This window comes from Falco rusticolus, chromosome 10, assembly GCF_015220075.1.
Source record: "Falco rusticolus isolate bFalRus1 chromosome 10, bFalRus1.pri, whole genome shotgun sequence".
In the NCBI taxonomy this organism is placed as follows: domain Eukaryota; kingdom Metazoa; phylum Chordata; class Aves; order Falconiformes; family Falconidae; genus Falco; species Falco rusticolus.
Window position 1 is genome coordinate 19,307,461 of NC_051196.1, and position 18,752 is coordinate 19,326,212.

At 65.2% G+C, this 18,752-nt stretch overlaps 1 protein-coding gene across 2 annotated transcripts; it reads left to right on the forward strand.

Moving 5' to 3' along the window:
* Positions 1-839: 839 nt before the first annotated feature.
* On the forward strand, positions 840-18,748 carry SPTB (spectrin beta, erythrocytic). Of its 2 annotated transcripts, XM_037401738.1 has the most exons (36): positions 840-986; positions 4,538-4,735; positions 4,816-4,967; positions 5,150-5,323; positions 5,426-5,517; positions 5,600-5,680; positions 5,779-5,894; positions 6,113-6,225; positions 6,303-6,490; positions 6,575-6,692; positions 7,278-7,436; positions 7,511-7,813; positions 7,976-8,126; positions 8,217-9,084; positions 9,163-9,300; positions 9,384-10,143; positions 10,221-10,423; positions 10,510-10,600; positions 10,672-10,818; positions 10,935-11,198; positions 11,379-11,594; positions 11,681-11,770; positions 11,872-12,147; positions 12,775-12,905; positions 13,207-13,411; positions 13,492-13,866; positions 13,957-14,201; positions 14,290-14,428; positions 14,503-14,587; positions 14,680-14,876; positions 14,989-15,098; positions 15,421-15,505; positions 17,418-17,587; positions 17,667-17,840; positions 17,929-17,971; positions 18,403-18,748. In XM_037401738.1, the coding sequence occupies exons 2-36, from the start codon at positions 4,588-4,590 to the stop codon at positions 18,571-18,573; spliced, it is 6,978 nt and encodes a 2,325-aa protein (XP_037257635.1). In that variant the 5' UTR covers positions 840-986; positions 4,538-4,587; the 3' UTR covers positions 18,574-18,748. The 2 variants fall into 2 exon arrangements, with proteins under 2 accessions (XP_037257635.1, XP_037257634.1); XM_037401737.1 differs by lacking the exon at positions 840-986 and having other exon boundaries at positions 1,114-4,735.
* The last annotated feature ends 4 nt before the right edge of the window (positions 18,749-18,752 follow it).

An 18,752-nucleotide genomic window follows, 5' to 3' on the forward strand; every position in this document is an offset into this window, starting at 1 on the left:
TGCGCGTTCGGGTGGCCAGCGCTGGGCTGGGGGCAAGCAGGGTTGATTGTGGGGACATTTGGGGCTAGCTGGGAGTGCCTGGGGCTAGCTGCGGGTATCCAGGGCTAGCCAGGGGTGCCTGGGGCTAGCTGGGGGACACCCGGAGCTAGCAGGGGGAGTACCTGGGGCTACCTGGGGGATGCTCTGGGCCAGCTGGGGGGCCTGGGGCTACCTGGGGGGATGCCGTGAGCCAGCTGGAGGGCCTGGGACTAGCTGGGGGATGCGCTGGGCTAGCTGGGGGGGTTGCCGCAGGCTAGCTGGGGGTGGGACACAGCAGGGCCGGCCCGAGTCACCGGCGGGGGGGGACACAGCAGGGCCAGCCCGGGTTACCGGTGGGGGACGCTGAGCGGAGTCACCGGGACAGAGGCACACACACACAGAGGGGCCAGCCTGGATTACCGGGGGGGAGGATCCGCGGGGCCAGCCCGGGTTACCGGGGGACACACGCAGAGCAGGGACAGGCCGAGTTACCGGAGGGGACACACACACACACACACACACACACGGTGGGGACAGCCCAGTTTACCGGGGTTTTTTTTTTGGGGGGGGGGGGGATCAGCGGGGCCAGCCCGGGTTACCGGGGGGAAACACAGAGCAGGGCCAGCACGGGGTACCGGTGGGGGCGGCCCGCCGGGGAACCCCACCCGTGGCAGCGGAGCCCTGCGCCGCTCCGCGCCCGGCCGGTGGCGGCGGCGGCGGCCGGGGGGGGCCGCTGTGCTGCATTGCGGGGCGGGCGGCCCGTCCCCGCCCGCCTGGGCCCGGCCCTCCGGGGGGAGCGGGGCTATCTGGGCCGGGCAGCGCCGCTGGCCCCGGGCAGGAATGTCCCTGCGCGCCCAGATAATGTTATTTATATCCCGGTGCAGGGCGGCTCCGCTCCCCCCGCCCCGCTCCGGTCCCGGCTCCGGCCCCGGGCCCGCCGCCGCTCGTCCGCCCGCCGCCCCGCGCAGGTGAGAGCCGCGGGCACCGCCGCCCGGTACCGGGATGCGCCGCCGCCAGGCACCGGAATGCGCCGCCTCCGGGGAGGGGACGGGGGGGGGGGGGTCGGGAGGCGCCGGTCCCCGCGGAAAAGCGGGGGGGGGTGTGTGTGCACCGGGACGCGCTGCCCGTCCCGGGGACACTGGGTTTGGGGTGCAGCCCCGAGCACCGCGGGGGCTGCGGGCGCGGAGGAAAGTTTGGGAGGGGGACCCCGCCGGGGGAGCTCAGCACCCCCGTTTTCCCGCTGCGGCGGGGAGTCTGCTGTCACCGGGTGTCCCCCGGGGCTGCGATCTCCAGCGGGGACGCGTGGCTTTGGGAAGGACGGGGCGGGCGAGCGGCGGTGACTTTCTGGGGACACCCTGGGGACACTTTCCCTGGGGTGCCAGCCCCGAGCGGGGTCCCTGCACCACTCCCGGGCGCTCCCAGCCAGGCACGTGCCAGTGGGACACGGTGGGCAAGGTGTCTCCGGAGGGGATGTGTGATGGGTCATGGTGGGGCACATTGCCTGGCCTGCCGCCACCACCAACTGGGGAAACTGGAGTTACTGGGAGGAGTTTTTCTGGCTGCTGTGCCCTTGGCCCCCTCGTCCCAGCAGCAGGAGGATGCTCGTGGGCGGGCATTGGGCTGGGGGAACCCCTGCCCGCACCCCAATAAGCCAAGGGGGGGGGCAGCTGATTTCCCAGCTCCCCTTTCAGGGCGGCTTTTTGGCTTTGCAAATCTCCAGCTATCGGAGTCAGGGGATTGCAGTCCCCTTTACTCCACTGGGTTAAGCCAAGGAGGAGCATTTGGGGAGGGTGGCAAGCAAAAGGAGACCCCTGCAACCCTGGTGGATGCCCTCATGGCCCCCCCGAGGAGCATACTGCAGCTATCGGGTGTTTTTAGGGCCCCGGCTGGTGGTTTTGGGGTAGGCGAGGAGGTGTGAGGGGCAGCTCCTAAGAAGGGAGTGGGGCTTGGCCTGGCCATGCACAGGGGAGGCCTATTTATAGCCAAAAATGTCTGTGGAGTGTCAGCACGTGTGTGTGTCACCACTCAGTGCACTGGTGGGTTAGGTGACATGGGACAGTCCTGGCACGGCTGGCATTCACACCAACTCTGGCCCTGGGGAAACCCAAACCTTCGCCCGCTGGGTGGGAGCCGTGGCCGGAGCGGGCATTGCTGGCCAGAGGAGCCGTGCCATGCCCAGGCACCCCGTGCTGTGCCGAGCAACCGTGCTGAGCGGGCCATCTGCTCCCGGCCCTGGCCCTGTGCCTGGGAGGCAGGCAGCTTTCGGGGGGCTGTGGGGGTGCCCCCCGGCTTCTGCCTCTTCCCAATGTGGCTGACCACGCCGGGAGCATGGCTGACCGCTGGCTTGGGGGAGATGCAAAATTATAGTGTTAATTGGTGAATCGAAACAGCTGGGGTGATGCCAGGCAGCAGGGCCCCCAAAGACCCATCAGGCTGCGGGCGGAGGTGATGGGGCAGCTATTTCGGGGTGTTTTGGGGCACCCCAAGGAGCTGTCATGTGCTGGCAGGTGATGTTTCAGCAGCATGCTGCGGTGGCGAGGGCTGAGCCAGGGAAGGGGCTCGAGGGTGCCATGGGCAGCAGGCACCAAACCGCTCCCCGGCCACCCTTGGGGTGCAGGGGGGACATCACCCGGGGCTGGCAGGGGGGCTCGGCAGCGGCACAGTGCCAGCCCCTCGTGGGAAGTGCTGATTCACGGTGCTGAGCCACTGGCCGGGGAAAGCAACACTGCCTTGGCCCCGGCCACAGGATGCTGGCAGCAGGGCCGGCATCCCGGTGCTCCCGGCTTTTCTCCTGCGGAGCCGGTGGAATGGCAATCCCCAGGTGGCGGGTGCTGGTGGTGGCGTGGCTCTGCCAGACAGGGCTGTTTGGAAGGTGCCAGTGCGGCAGAGGGAGATTTAAAGGGTCAGTGAGCACCACTGCTCAAAATGCATGCTGGCGGCTCCCTTGGGCCCTGCTGTGGCTCCCTTTGGCATGATCACTGCCGCCTCCTCAGATGCTCATGGCTCCGCTGTGGTGGTGGCGGGGGGCTCAGCCAGGACCGAGGTCCCGCACCGGGCTGTGGTGTGCTGCAGAGACCTGACTCAACTCAGCACATTCAGCCCATTCGCAATGCCTGGGCAGGGCGGCTGCAGATCCTGTGGTGTTGGGGTGGAGATCCCCGAATTTGGGCTTCCCCAGGGGTTTTCTGCGGTGGGACAGGAGGGCGAGCCCAGTGCCAGCTGTGCTGGCCGGCAGTGGCACAGAGCTAGGGCATGGAGGGCTGCAGGCCCTGCTCTTCTGCGCTCCCACATACTCCTGTGTGTGCTTGCGTGGCCTTGCACGCTCTCATGCACCGCCTTGCATGTGCTTGCGTGCATTCACATGTCCTTTTCTGTGTGTGCATGCTCCTGCATGTCCTTGCTTGCATATGTGTGCTTTTACATGCTCTGGCACGCTCCTATGTGTCCTTACTCACATGCGAATGCTATTGCATGCTTCTACATGTCCTTGCTTGCACATGCACACTCTGGTGTGCTCCTGCATGTCCTTGCTCACGTGTGCACACTTTTGCATGCTCCTTCATGCCCTTGCTCACACATGTATGCTCTGGCACGCTCCTGCATGTCCTGGCTGATGCATGCATGTTCTTGCATACTCTGGCATGCTCCTGCATGTCCTTGCTTGCATGTGCATGCTTTTGCACGCTTCTTCGTGTCCTTGCACACTCCTGCATGCAAGCCCGCTGCTGAGCCAAGGCCCTGCCTGGGCGGCTGCGATTAGGATGCGGAGCCCAGCCCAGCCCTGCCAGCCCCGATAAAGCTCTCCAGCCCGCCAGCTGCCTGGGGGGTCCCTGGGGGGCTGGGGGGCCACAGGCTGTCATGGCTTATGGGGACACAAGGGACTTAGGGGCAACTGGGATTTCCCACAGCTGCACCGGGCGCCCATGGCTGAGGGCTCCCCGCAGCCCCGAGGTGCTGGGGGGGTCCTGGCTGGGGTGCTGGCCAGAGAGGGGCCCAGCCTGGCTCCCTGCACCCCTCAGGGGCCCCAGCAGCCTTCTGCTGCCCGGCTGGGCCACCGACAGCTGCTCGCAGGCATTTTTAGATACTGGCCGTGTCCTATCTGTATCTCAAATGTCCCCGGGGGCGGGTGCCCCCCCCCGGCCAGCAGCTGTCACCCGCTTTCTGCCATGGGTACCGGCAAAGCTCCTCCATGGCGCAGGTGTTGGGGTGGGTGTGAGCAGCACCCTCTTCTCCTGAGGGCACCCAAGGGTTGGGTGGACACCCATTGGGACCTGGCTCAGGGTGCTGGGGGTGCAGACAGGACACAGGGCAGGAAGAACTGTCATTCGTAGCCGTGGGCACAGGAGTCTGTGCCAGCAGGGTGAGTCCCCGAGTGGGCAGCACCCGCCGGGTGCCCCCCAACACCTGGGTGAGGCTAAATCCTTCTGAGCAGCTTAACCAGCAGCTCTGAGCTGCAAATCCCCACGTGCGGCAGGGACGGCAAGCGATGCCGATGCCTGCTGCCTCTGCTCTCCCCCAGGGGCCTCTTGCCGGTAGCCGACGGCCATCCGGCTGGGGGACACTGGGACCATGACCTCGGCCAACGACTACGAGCAGCTAGAGCTGCAGCAGCAGTACAGCCGCATCAATGTCCGCTGGGACGCCTCTGACGATGAGCTGGACAACGATAACAGCTCGGCACGACTCTTTGAGCGCTCCCGCATCAAAGCCCTGGCAGGTCAGGGATGGGTCTTGGGTCCCTGTGGTCCTCCCAGGTTGTCCCTGGTGCCGGTGCCACTGTGCCTATTCTCATTGCAGACGAGCGGGAGGCTGTGCAGAAGAAAACCTTCACCAAATGGGTGAACTCACACTTGGCTCGTGTCACCTGCCGCATCTCAGACCTCTACATGGACCTTCGGGATGGGCGGGTGCTCATCAAGCTGCTGGAGGTGCTGTCAGGAGAGCTTCTGGTAGGACTCCCATCCAGCCGGAGACCCTGGGACCCTTGCCATGCTCCACCAAGGCTGTTGACCTTGGCATTGACCGAGGCTCCACCAGCGCTGGGGCGGCAGCAGGGGTGCAGGGGTGTCTCTGCGCAGGGGTTGGGGTGCCTGGCATGGAGGAGAGTGTGCTAAAAAATGTCATGCCTCAGCCCAAGCCCACCAAGGGACGGATGCGGATCCACTGCCTGGAGAACGTGGACAAGGCACTGCAGTTCTTGAAGGAGCAGAGGGTGCACCTGGAGAACATGGGCTCCCACGACATCGTGGATGGCAACCACCGCCTTGTCCTTGGCCTCATCTGGACCATCATCCTCCGCTTCCAGGTGGGTCTGGGTGGGTGGGGGGCACCCCGTGGCTTATTCCCAAACAGGAGCACTCCCCTGTGGATGTCCTCTTCCAACCCTGTGATGTCCTTCTGCCCCCAGATCCAGGACATCATTGTGCAGACACAGGAGGGCCGGGAGACACGCTCAGCCAGGGATGCGCTGCTGCTCTGGTGCCAGATGAAGACAGCAGGGTAGGTGGTTGGACCCACACCCCACCATGCCAGGGGCCAGGGCTGCCCAGAGGGTAATGGTGACACCCTTTCCCCATCACAGGTACCCCCATGTGAACGTCACCAACTTCACCTCGAGCTGGAAGGATGGGCTGGCCTTCAATGCTCTCATCCACAGGCACAGGTAGGTGTCATGGCGGCAGGCACTGGACATGCCAGGGTGGTGGCACTGGTGGATGTCCCATGAGCACATCACTGCTGTCCCTCACCCTCTGTCCCCAGGCCTGAGCTGGTTGACTTCCAAAACCTGACCAAATCCAATGCCCGGCACAACCTGGAGCACGCGTTCAGCGTGGCTGAGCGGCACCTGGGCATCACCCCGCTCCTAGACCCTGAAGGTGAGGCTGCTGCTGCTGCCAAGCCTCCTGCCTCAGTTTCCCCGTTATACCCTGGGACACGCCCAGGCCCTGTGGAGGCACAGAGAGGTCTTCACCCCATGGAGGGGGGGGCTGGGTGCAAGCAAGGGGGGACCTCATAAGGCCCATTGCCACTGGAGTGATGCCGGGGTGATGCGGGGACTGGGTCAGGACTGACACCTCTCGCTCGCACCGGGCAGATGTGTTCACAGAGAACCCCGACGAGAAGTCCATCATCACCTATGTGGTGGCCTTCTACCACTACTTCTCCAAGATGAAGGTGCTGGAGGTGGAGGGCAGGCGTCTGGGCAAGGTAGGGGAATGGCAGTGAGGAGTGGGGGGTTCTGCTGGGGTGCCAGCACCCCACGCTCACTGCCAGCCCTGCCGCAGGTCATTGAGCATGCCAAGGAGACGGAGCGGATGATCGAGGGCTACGGGGGGCTGGCCTCTGACCTGCTCACCTGGATCGAGCAGACCATCGCCTCCCTCAACAGCCGCAGCTTCGCCAACTCACTGGCCGGGGTGCAGCACCAGCTGCAAGCCTTCAGCACGTACCGCACCGTGGAGAAGCCCCCCAAGTAAGTGCTCCTGAGCCCCCCGTGGCCACGCAGGGGTGTTGAGCACCTATGGGTGCCCTGGGCTGAGTGCTCTCTCTGGGGCAGGTTTCAGGAGAAGGGCAATCTGGAGGTGCTGCTCTTCACCATCCAGTCACGGATGCGAGCCAACAACCAGCGCGTCTACACCCCGCACGAGGGGCGCCTGGTCTCTGACATCAACCGGGTATGGGGCCCATGCCGGCAGCCTGGCCATGTGCCGTGCTGTGCCGTGCTGTGCCGTGCGGACACGCGGCTGCTCCCCCAGTGCTCTGGGGGCAGCTCTTAGCCCAGTATCCCTGGGAGCTTTGCTCCCCAGGCTGTCCCAGGGCAGGTCAGGTCAGGGATGTCCCGGGGCAACTTGGGTACGTTCAGAGGCAGTTCAGGTCCTAGGGCAGGTCAGGTCTATCTCAGGACAGATTCGGTCTGGTCCTAGAGCAGGTCAGGTCCATCTCCTGGGGCAAGCTGGGTCCACCCTGGGGCAGTTCAAATCCTGGGGAAGTTCAGGTCCATCTCCCAAGGCAGTTCAGGTCCATCCTGGAATGGGTCCTAGAGCAGTTCAGGTCCAATTTCTGAGGCAGTTTGGGTCCATCCCGGGACACAGCGAGCCCACCCCAGGGCAGGGCAGGTCCATTCCAGGGCAGGTTGGGTTCCTCCATCCATTCTCCCCTACCCATGAGTCACATGGGTGTTCACCAGCAAAGCAGGACTTCAGTGGTGGTGGGGTCGTGGGACACAGGTGCCACCCCTGTCCAGTGCCACCTTCCCCCAGGCCTGGGAGCAGCTGGAGAAAGCGGAGCACGAGCGGGAGCTGGCGCTGCGCACCGAGCTCATCCGGCAGGAGAAGCTGGAGCAGCTGGCGCGGCGCTTTGACCGCAAAGCGGCCATGCGGGAGGCCTGGCTGAGTGAGAACCAGCGCCTGGTGGCCCAGGTGAGGCTGGGGACACCCACCCGGGGAGTGGGGTACCCCACCAGAGCCTCACCACAGGCTGTGTGTGGGGGCAGGACAACTTTGGCCAGGACTTGCCAGCCGTGGAGGCAGCCAAGAAGAAGCATGAGGCCATTGAGACAGACACGGCTGCCTACAAGGAGCGGGTGCAGGCCATCGAGGCGGTGGCGAGGGAGCTGGAGGTGGAGGGCTACCATGACATCCAGCGCATCAATGCGCGCAAGGACAACATCCTGCGGCTCTGGGAGCAGCTCCTGGAGCTGTTGGCTGCCCGGCGCCAGCGCCTGGAGATGAACCTCACCCTGCAGCACCTCTTCCAGGAGATGCTCCATAGCATCGACTGGATGGATGAGGTCAAGGTGAGCTGCGCGCGCTGGGTGCCACCATGGGTGGGTGCCTTGGTCCCACCCGGCACAGTGTTGGTTGGACCCTGGTGTGGGGGTGCTGGCGGTGGCTTTTAGGTAGCAGTGGGTGCTGTCTGCTGGAGCTGGCAGTGCCTGACAGCTGGGGCTCTCCTGCAGGTGCAGCTGGCATCGCCTGAATCTGGGAAGCACCTTCTGGAAGCAGAAGAGCTGCTGCAGACGCACCGGCTGCTGGAGGGTGACATGGCCCTGCAGGCAGAGAAGACACGGGCCATCAGTGCTGCCGCTCTACGCTTTGCGGACACTGAGGGTAGGCATGCTGGGATGCCTCAGGACCATGGCATGGCTGGGGGAAGCCGGGATGCCCTGCTGATGGGTGCCCACCCTGCTCCCTGGGCAGGCTACCGTCCCTGTGACCCCAAAGTCATCCGGGATCGTGTGAGCCACCTGGAGTTGTGCCGGCGAGAGCTGCAGGTGCTGGCAGCCCGGAGGAGAGCCTTGCTGGAGCAGTCCCGCTCCCTCTGGACCTGCCTGTGGGAGCTGGATGAAGCAGAGGGCTGGATCAAGGAGCAGGAGCAGCTCTACTCCTCCCTGGACTTTGGGAAGGACCTGCCAGGCGTGCTGCTGCTCCAGCGCCGGCATGCCACCTTCGAGGCTGAGCTGCGGAGCCGGGGCAGCCGGCTGGAGCGGGCACTGGCAGCAGGCGAGGGGTTGGCACTGGCGGGCCAGGCGGCCGGGCAGCTGCGGGAGCGGGGGGCGGCAGTGCGGGTGCTGTGGGCGCAGCTGGAGGAGCTGGCGGCTTTCCGTCGCCGTGGCTTGCAGGAGGCCGAGGGCTTCTTCCAGTTCCAGGTGGACATGGAGGAGCTAGCAGAGGGGCTGCAGGATGCCCGCCGGCGGGCGGCCACCGAGGAGCTGGGTCAGGATGAGTCCCGCACCCGTGCCCTGCTGCGGCAGCACCAGGAGCTGCTGGAGGAGCTGGCGGCGGCCCAGGAGCAGCTGGATGGGCTGGCTCGGCGAGCTGAGGGCTTCCCACCGGAGCTGCGGGCCGGCCCCGAGGCGCAGAACCGGCTGGTGGCCCTGCGGGAGCTGCACGCCGAGGCAGCTGCCCTGGCCGAGCGGCGGAGCCGACAGCTGCAGGATGCCCTCAGCCTCTACACTGTCTTTGGGGAGAGCGACGCCTGCCACCTCTGGATGGGGTCCAAGGAGACCTGGCTGCAGCAGCTGGAGGTCCCTCAGGCGCTGGAGGACCTGGATGTGGCACAGCACAGGTAGGGGCTCCCGCGGTGGCAGTGCTGCTGTGCCATGTCCCCAGCTGCTGCCCGTTCTCAGCTGAGCTGTCCCCGCAGGCTGGACGGGCTGGAGCAGGAGATGGCCACCGTGGCTTCCCAGATCACTGCCGTCAACCAGGCAGCTGACGGCCTGTTGGCGAGTGGGCACCCCCGCAGCCCCCAGGTTCGGCAGTGCCGGGAGCAGCTCAACGAGAGGTATGGTGGCAGGCAACACCGGGGCGAGGGGGTGACACTGGGACCGTCCCCACTGGCTGCCATCACCCATCTTTGCCCTGCAGGTGGGACCGGTTCAGGCAGCTGGTGTCCGAGCGTCGCCAGGCAGTGGGCTCAGCCCTGCGCCTCCTTAACTACTGCCTGGAGTGTGAGGAGACGCGGCAATGGCTGCAGAGCAAAGCCCAGGCGGTCAAGGCCACCGCTGAGCTTGGCCGGGACCTGGCTGGCGTTCTGGCCACACAACGCAAGCTCTATGGCATCGAGCGGGAGCTGGCGGTGGCCGAGGACCGCCTGGCCACCCTGCGCGCCCAGGCTGAACGCCTGGCTGAGGAACGGCCGGAGGCAGCCGGGGAGGTGGCCGTGCGGCTAGCAGCGACGGTGGCCGCTTGGGATGAGCTGCAGGTGGCCCTGGCGGAGCGGGCGGCCTCCCTGGGGGAAGCTGGGCAGCTCCGGAGCTTTTTGCAGGACCTGGATGACTTCCAGGCTTGGCTCTTTGGGGCTCAGAAAGCGGTGGCAGCCGCTGACGAGGTGCCGGCCTCTTTGGCCGAGGCGGAGGAGCTGCTGCAGCGGCACGAGGCTGCCCGGCGGGACGTGGAAGAGCACACGGCCGCCTTTGCCACCTTGGTGGAGACAGGGCAGCGTGTGGTGGGTGAGCAGGAGGACCCCCAGTATGAGGGGCTGCGGCAGCGCCTGCGTGGTGTGGAGGCTGGCTGGGCTGCCCTGGGCAGGATGGCGGAGGCTCGGCACCACTTCCTTGGCCAGTGCCATGGCTTCCAGGAGTTCCTCCGTGATGCCAAGCAGGCGGAGATCCTCCTCACCAACCAGGTGGGTGCCCGAGGAGGGGGGGTCCCTGGCTCATGGGCACCCTGAGGAGGTGCCGACCCCCTGTTGTGCCCCTCCAGGAGTACACGCTGGCCCACCTGGAGCTGCCCACCACGCTGGAGGGCTCGGCCACCGCCCTGCGCCGCTTCCAGGACTTCCGTGCTGGCATGGAGAGCACTGCCAAGAAGGTCCCCCAGGCGGTGGCTGGTGGCAACAAGCTGGCAGCTGAGGAGAACATCTTTGCAGAGAAGATCGCCGAGAAGTGCCAGGCCCTCCAGGAGCGGTGAGTCCGGCGCAGGCTGGCTGGCGGGCGGGCAGGCAGCGCCTGGGCAGGGGACTGATGCCGCCTGTCTCTGGTCGCCCTGCCAGGCATGGGACTGTCACGGCCAAGGCAGAGGAGGCGGCAGGTTTGCTGCAGGACAACCACGAGCTGCAGAGCTTCCTGCAGAGCTGCCAGGAGGTGGGCATTCAGCACGGCCAGCGGTGCTGGGTGGTTGCCACTGGCCAAGCTCTGACACCCTTTGCCTGCAGCTCGATGCCTGGGTGGAGGAGAAGATGCTGACAGCACAGGACGCCTCCTACAGCGAAGCCCGTGGCCTCCATGGCAAGTGGCAGAAGCACCAGGCGTTCATGGCCGAGCTGGCATCCAGCCAGGGCTGGCTGGAGAAGATAGAGACGGTGGGTGCCAGCACTGGTGCCTGGAAACCTCCCAGCCCCTTGGCTGGGCAGGAGGTCCCCATGCCACCATGGAGCCACACCACGGTGGCCACCAACCTCTTTGGTGTTGCCGGCAGGAGGGGAAGGATCTGGCGAGCCGCAAGCCGCAGTACGGTGAGGTGGTGGTGCAGCGGCTAGGTGAGCTGCGCCAGCGGTGGGACAGGCTGCGCGATGCCGCCGAGGAGAAGGGCCGGCAGCTCTTTGAGGCCAACCGTTTGGCGCTGTATGCTCGGAGCTACGAGGAGCTGGAGAGCTGGCTAGGGCGGGTGGAGGAGGAGCTGCGTGCTGCTGAGCAGGCCAAGGACCTCACTGCCACCAAACTGCTGCTGAAGAGGCTGACGGTGAGTGGTGGCACTGCCAGCCGAGTGGCTGGTGAGGGCGAAGGCTGTTGGCACCTTGCCCTTTCCTTTGCGGGGAGTGGGTCTGAGGTGCCGGGTTGTGTCCCTGAATGGAGCTGGCTGGTGCCCTGGGGGTCTCCAGCCTGGCTCTGTCCCCTGGCTCACATGACTTTGCCTTGTCAGAGGCTGGAAGAGCAAGTGCGAGCGTGGATGAAGGAGCTGGAGGAGCTGCGGTGGCAGGGCCCTGCCCCTGCCCAGGATGTGCAGGAGGTTGATGAGCATGAGCAGAGGCTCCAGCAGCAATGCCTCAACCTGCTGGAGCCGCTGGAGAGGAAGAGGAAGGAGCTGGAGACTGCCAAGACCATGTATCAGCTTGCGCGGGATCTGGAGGATGAGACGGTGAGCATCCTTGTGGTGGTGGGGTCTGGTGTGCCAGGGGTACCAGCGGGTGCCATGCACCACTCAGCGGGTGTTCTTGCCCACAGCTGTGGGTGCAGGAGCGGCTGCCCCTGGCGAGGTCGACGGAGCATGGCACTGACCTCCCAAGTGTGCAGCGCCTGGCCAAGAGGAATGAGGTGAGCCTGGGTGCAGTGGTGGTACTCACAGACCCGGCCGGTGCCTTGGGGACACCCATCCCATGGGTGAGCCCCACCATGACTGCCCACCCCATTGGCAGACGCTGCAGAAGGAGCTGTCGGGCCATGCCCCCCGCCTGGCTGAGGTGCTGAGCCGGGGCGAGGCAGCGGTGAGCGGGGACAAGCCAAGCCCAGAGCTGGAGGCGCGGGTACGGGAGCTGCAGGGGCTGTGGGTGACGCTGCAGGAGGAGGCGGCCGCCCGGCACCAGCGCCTGCGGGAAGCTGGCGAGGCCCAGCAGTACTACCTGGATGCCAGTGAGGCTGAGGCCTGGATCAGCGAGCAGGAGCTCTTCATGGGAGCTGAGGAGAAGCCAAAGGTGAGGGTGGCTCTGTGTGGTGCCCCCGTGTCTTGCAGGGGTGCTGGGCAATGCCATGCTGGTGCATTCTATGTCAACCCAGACAGTGCCATGCTGTTATCATCCAGTACTACGGTGTGTCATGCCGTTACACACCATCCCATGCCATGCTGTGCTGTTATATGCCATCCATCCCATGCATGCCGTGCCATCACATGCTATCCAATGGCAATTACATGCCATGTCATGCTGTGCTATAACACACTGTCCATCTCATGCCATTACGCAGCATCCCATACCATGCCATCCATGCCACCCTTTGTTATGCCATTGTAGGTCATCCCATGCCATGCCTTGTCATTACGTGGCATGCTGTGCCATTACTGATCATCCTATGCTATGCCATGCTTGGCCATTGCAATCCATCCCATGCTAAGCATCGCATGCCTTGGCCGTTACATGCTGTCCTGTGCCAAGCCAATGCCGTTACACGCCATGCCATTCCATACCCCACCGAGCTCACCATTGCTCCCTGCTGCATCGGATGGAGGCAGGACATGCCCATAGGGTGGGTGCTGGGGCTGGACCCCGATCCCTCTCCCTCGGCCATGCCCAGTGCTGAGGGCGCTGGTGTCTGCCATGCCACAGGATGAGGAGAGCAGCTTGGTGATGCTGAAGAGACACGTCCGACAGCAGCGGTCCATTGAGGACTATGGCCAAACCATCAAGGAGCTGGCAGGGAGGGCTCAGCAGCTGCTCTCTGCTGGCCACCCTGAGGGGTAGGTGCCACCGGTGTGTGTCCCCTGTCCCTCAGGGCAGCCCCGTGCCCTCAGCACTCGGGTGCGTGGATGGTTGGGCTGGAGCTCCGGCAGGGCTGGCTGCCCTGGCGTCTTGCTCTGCCTTGCTGGCATGGCCCCAGCTGCGGCAGGGAGGTGGTGGCAGAGGGACATGGGGAGCACAGAGCGAGTCGTGTCGTCCCCCCCCACCCCCCAAAAAAAAACCCCAGCTGGCAACACAGGCAGGTCAGGGGCATCTTTTCCCGGGTGAGAACTGGGGTGTCTGTGTGCCGGGGCCGCGCAGGGAGCAGATCATCCGGCTGCAGGGCCAGGTGGACAAGCACTACGCGGGGCTGAAGGAGGCGGCCGAGGAGCGCCGCCGGCGCCTGGAGAACATGTCCCACCTCTTCCAGCTGAAGCGGGAGGAGGAAGACCTGGAGCAGTGGATCGCCGAGCGTGATGTGGTTGCCTCCTCCCAGGAGATGGGGCAGGACCTGGACCATGTCACGGTGAGGGTGCCAGTGCTGGGGAGGCGTGGAGGTGTGCAGTTTCGGGGAGGGCAAACTTGACTCTTCTCTCCCCTGTGCAGCTCCTGCGAGATAAGTTTCGGGAGTTTGCACGAGAGACAGGCAGTGTGGGGCAGGAACGTGTGGACCGGGTGAACCTGGCCATCGAGGGCCTCATTGACGCCGGGCATGCAGAGGCAGCCACCATGGCTGAATGGAAAGACGGGCTGAATGAGAGCTGGGCTGACCTCCTGGAGCTGATTGACACCCGCATGCAGCTCCTCGCTGCCTCCTACGACCTGCACAAGTACTTCTACGACGGCGCCGAGCTGCTGGCCCTCATCGCTGCCCGGCACCAGGAGCTGCCCCAGGACCTGGGCGAGGACGCTGGCACAGTGGAGGCTTTCCACCGCATGCACAGCGCCTTCGAGCGCGACCTCCATCTGCTGGAGACGCAGGTGAGGCTGCCTCCCGAGGCTACCGGGGATGCCTGGCACTGCCGCCACCGGCACTCAGCATCCCTCGTGCTCTCTGGCTCCACCGGGCAGGTGCAGCAGTTTCGGGAGACGGCAGCACGCCTGCAGACTGCCTATGCTGGGGAGAAGGCAGCGGGCATCCAGGAGCAGGAGCAGGAGGTGGCGCGAGCCCTGCGGGCACTGCTGGAGGCATGCAGCGGACGCCGGGCCCGGCTGGTGGACACGGCCGACAAGCATCGCTTTTTTGGCATGGCACGGGACCTACTTTCCTGGATGGAGAGCACTGTCCGGCAGATCGAGACGCAGGAGAAACCCAGGTATGGCTGCCTCCAGTGGGTGTCCGGTGCCATTTGCTGGGACCCAGTGCCAATGTCACCACTGATGCTGGCACCTCTCTGTCTCCAGGGATGTCTCCTCGGTGGAGTTGCTCATGAAGTATCACCAGGGCATCAGGGCTGAGGTGGACGCCCGGAGCAAGAGCTTCTCCACCTGTCTTGAGCTGGGCAAGAAGCTGCTGCATCGCAAGCACCAGGACTCACCCGAGGTGAGGGCAGCCAGGGCTGGGGGGCAGCAGGGACGGTGCCACCAGGGCCACCGCATGACAGTATCCCCTCGTAGATCAAGGCAAAGCTGGTGGAGCTGGTGGGGAAGAGAAAGGCCATGATGGAAATGTGGGAGCAGCGCTGGGACCGGCTGCGGCTGTGTGAGTGTGTCCGTGGGGTCCGGGGAGGACCGCGGCTTGTCCAGGGGGCCAATGGTGGTAGGGGGCTGAGCATTGCCTGTCCTTGCCCATAGTGCTGGAGGTGTGCCAGTTCTCCCGGGATGCTTCAGTGGCCGAGTCATGGCTCATGGCACAGGAGCCCTACCTGGCCAGCAGCGACTATGGGCAGACAGTGGACGCAGTGGAGAAGCTGCTCAAGCGGCATGAGGCTTTCGAAAAGTCCTCGGCCACCTGGGAGGAGCGTATCGCCGCCCTGAGGAAGCTGACGACGGTGAGGAAGACTCAGGGTGGGACATGGCCGGTCCTGGCTCATGTCTACCTGCCCTGCCTCAGTTTCCCCACCCCACGTTCCCCTTTAACGCCTTCACCTCCTTCACTGGCAGCTGGAGCTCCTGGGTGGGCGGACACTGCGTGAGGGGTTGGCACGGGACGAGGCAGCACACCCCCAGGCTCCCGACTACTGCCTGGATCTGGACGGGGAGCTGGAGGCCGGGTAAGACGTGCCAGCACCATCCCCTGGCAGCTTTGGCAGCATCCTGGGCAGAGGCAGCCCGTGGCACCTGCCTGGCGCATGGGCGTTGTTTCCAGCATCCCTCTTCTCAAAGCATTAAGGGTTTTTTAGCAATCTGCCCTTTCAGAGCAGTAAATGCAGGCGAAGAGCAGGGATGAAGGTCAAGCCCCACCATGCTGGGGCTTTCATCCCTTGCGGGGACAGGAGAGCAGCAGCCAGCCCGTGTCCCTGTGGGACCACAGCTGCGTGTCCCCAGCGAGCTGGCTGGGACAGGCATGCTGAGCAGGCTGCCTCCCTGCCACAGGTCTGAAGAGGAGGAGGAGGAGGAGAAGAGGAAGGGCACGAGCACACGGGATGCCTCTCCATCTGCCACCGATGGACCAGAGCCGGTCAGTTCTTGAATTTAGCTTTCTCCTTCCCTGGCAGCAAAAAGTCTCCCTGCATGTCCCACAGGCTCCTGGCAGACCCCGTGACCGTGATCGTGACAGTGTCGTGCTGCCGGCTCCCCGCACCCCCAGCCCTTGCCTCGTTCCTTGCCTTGTTCCTTGCCTTGAGTTGAATAAATGCTAAATAACCCCCAAAAGGCCGGGTGGGCACACGGGCACTGCACCTTCCCCTTCACCCCCACTCCTGGGGCGGCCGGGGGGCCCCCTGTGGCAGCTTGGAGCATCCCTGCCCCCCATGACCAGGCTCGGGCCAGCTGTCAAAGGCTGGCACCTGTGGGTGCATGGGTGTCTCGGGGATCGGCGCAGCAGCTGGAGCTGGAGTGTCTGCTCTGGGACGGGCAGGTCCCAGACACCATCCTCTGCTGTCAGCAAGGCAGCATGCATTCCGGGAGAGACCCCCGGGGACACCGCGTGGCCCCGGCACCATGGCACCCAGCTGGGAATGGGGCCAGCTCTGCCCTGGCATGGAGGGGACATCGGGCAGCACTGCCTACGGACACACAGCAGCAGCGTTCCTGGCTGGCCGTGCTCACGTCAGCCCTGCAGCACACGTGGCCCTTGGGACGTTGTCATCACCCCCCCACGGGGATGTCACCCTGTGGGGCATTGTTACCCCAAGAGACGGCGTCACCCTGTGAGGCACCATCACCTTACAAGGCATCAGAACCCTGTGGGGCATCATTACCCCAAACAGCATCATCACCCTGCGAAGCATCACCCCCCCCACAGGGCACTGCCACCCTTGGGGCACTGTCACCCTGTGTGCCATCCACCCTGCGCTAGCTGCGAGCCTCTCTACTCCCCCTGCCTGTTCTGCCTGCCCAGGGACAGGGTTGCTTTCTGGTTGCTCTGCCTGCTTGGGGACAGGAACCCCTTCTGCCTCTTCTGCCTGCCTGGGGACACTGGCATCTTCTGGCTCCTTGGGGACAGGGTCACCCTCTGCCTGCTTGGGAACATGATCCATCTTTACCTGCTTGGGGACACTGGCATCTTCTGGCTCCCGGGGGACAAGATCACTTTTGCCTGCCTGGGGACAGCATCCTTGAGTACCTACTCGGGGACAAAATCACTTCTGCCTGCTGGGGGACGCCAGCATCTTCTGGCTCTTTGAAGTCCCTGCATGGGGACACAGCCACGTTCACCTGCCTGGGGACAGGACCCCCTCTGCCTGCTCGAGGACATGATCCATCTCTGCCTGCCTGCTTGGGGACACTGTCACACCTGGATGCCAGGGACAGCATCCCTCTCGGCAGGGCACGCCGCAGGACCCTGTGGTGCTGGCAGACATGGCTGTGTGGCACTGGGGCCATCTGTGGGCACAAGAGGAGAGGACAGGCACTCTGGGGTCCCTGCACCCCTTGGCCGAGCCCCTCCTGTGGCACCCAGCCCCTGGCCAGGCACCCTGCTCACCAGGCACCATGGCCCCTGACCAGACCCCATCTGCCTGCTGACACCCTCGCTGTCCCCAAGCCCCCTTGGTTGGAGGTGACACTGGGGTGGCTCCTGGGGCTGCTTGCCTGCCTTGGCTTAACTTCATCACTCCAAATCTGGGGGGCTCTGGCACGTCCTGAGCCCAAGGTGCGGGTCCCAGGGCAGGACTGCATCCCAGCTGCTCACTGGGGTCATCCCAGTAGCCACTGGCTCCCATGTCCTGGAGTTGGTGGGTCACTGGCACTGAGAGCTGGGGGTGACCAACCCCCAGCTGGCACCCCCCGGCCTGGGGACTGAGTCCCCCACTGGGGACAGGGACCCGCCACATGCGGGGTGCCACCATAGGAGGGGACAGCACCTCAGGGTGTGGTTTTTGGTGGCAGTGGTGACCCCGTGGTGTAACAGGGCTGTTGCTTTGCGGCAGCTGGTGCAGATGACAGGCGATGAGGAGCCAGCATCGCCGAGCCCGTGGCCACCGCGGGAGGAGCCAGAGGAGCCGGCCACATTGCCGGCCCGTACCTGCAGCATCCAGCTGGAGGGCTACCTCGGCCGCAAGCACGACCTGGAGGCAGCCACCAAGCGGGCATCCAACCGGTAGGCACGGCGGTGGCCACGGTGGCAGCGCCAGGGGGCATGGGTGCGTGCCAGGCTGATGGCGCTGCTGTGGTGGCAGGTCGTGGAGCACACGGTACTGCGTGCTGCGGGGTGGCCAGCTCGCCTTCTTCAAGGATGCCAAGAGCCGGGCGCTGGGGCTGCCCTGCCACGGCGAGGAGCCCCTGGGGCTGCGGGATGCCCTCTGTGAGGTGGCCACTGGCTACAAGAAGAAGAAGCACGTCTTCAAACTCAGGTAGGGCGCCAGGCTGGCACAGCACACTGCGGCATGGCACATCACGGAGGTGGCACGCATCTCACTGGCACCTGCGCTCTGTCCCCAGGCTCAGTAACGGCAGCGAGTGGCTTTTCCATGGCAAGGATGAGGTGAGGGGTGTCCTGGAGGGACACGGGGTGACTGGTGGTGCCTGGGGGGACACAGTGGGGTTGGAGATGCCCAGGGGACACGGGGGTGGCCAGAGATGCCCAGGGGACAAGGGGATGGCCAGAAATGTCCAAGGGGACAGAGGGTGGCTGGTGGTACCCAGGGGACACCAGGGTGGCCAGAGGTGCCCAGGGGGTACCAGTAGTGCCAGCAGACACACTAGGTGACCTGTAGTGCTCAGTGCCACACAGGGTGGCTAGCAGTGCCCACGGGGCCGCCAGGGGTGCCATGAGGACATGGTGAAGGGCAGGCAGTGCCTGGGGTGCTATGGGGGGCTGGGGAGGATGTGGGGCATCTGGCATCACGCTGGGGGCCACAGGAAGGTGATGGGGGGCCAGGGGAGCTCCCCCTGAGCCCATGCCCGTGCCCACAGGAGGAGCTGCAGGCCTGGCTGCAGGGGCTGAGCACAGCAATAACCGAGTGCCGGAGCAGCCGGGGGAAGGCGCAGAGCCTGCCCCTGCCCCCTGCCCCGGCACCCCCCGAGCCTCCCCTGCCCCGCAAGGACAAGGAGAAACGGTTCAGCTTCTTCCCAAAAAAGAAATAACCCCCCCGGGGTGGGGTTGGGCACCCTGCACCCCAGGGACCTGTCTCACCAGCGGTGCCCACTGCCATGTGTGCGTAGGGACCTGTATGTGCATGTCTCTATACGTACAGCCAGGGCTATAGGGGCAGCTGCCTGGCATCATGCGCGTGCAGGAGCCGTACAGCCCCGCTGTGGGCACC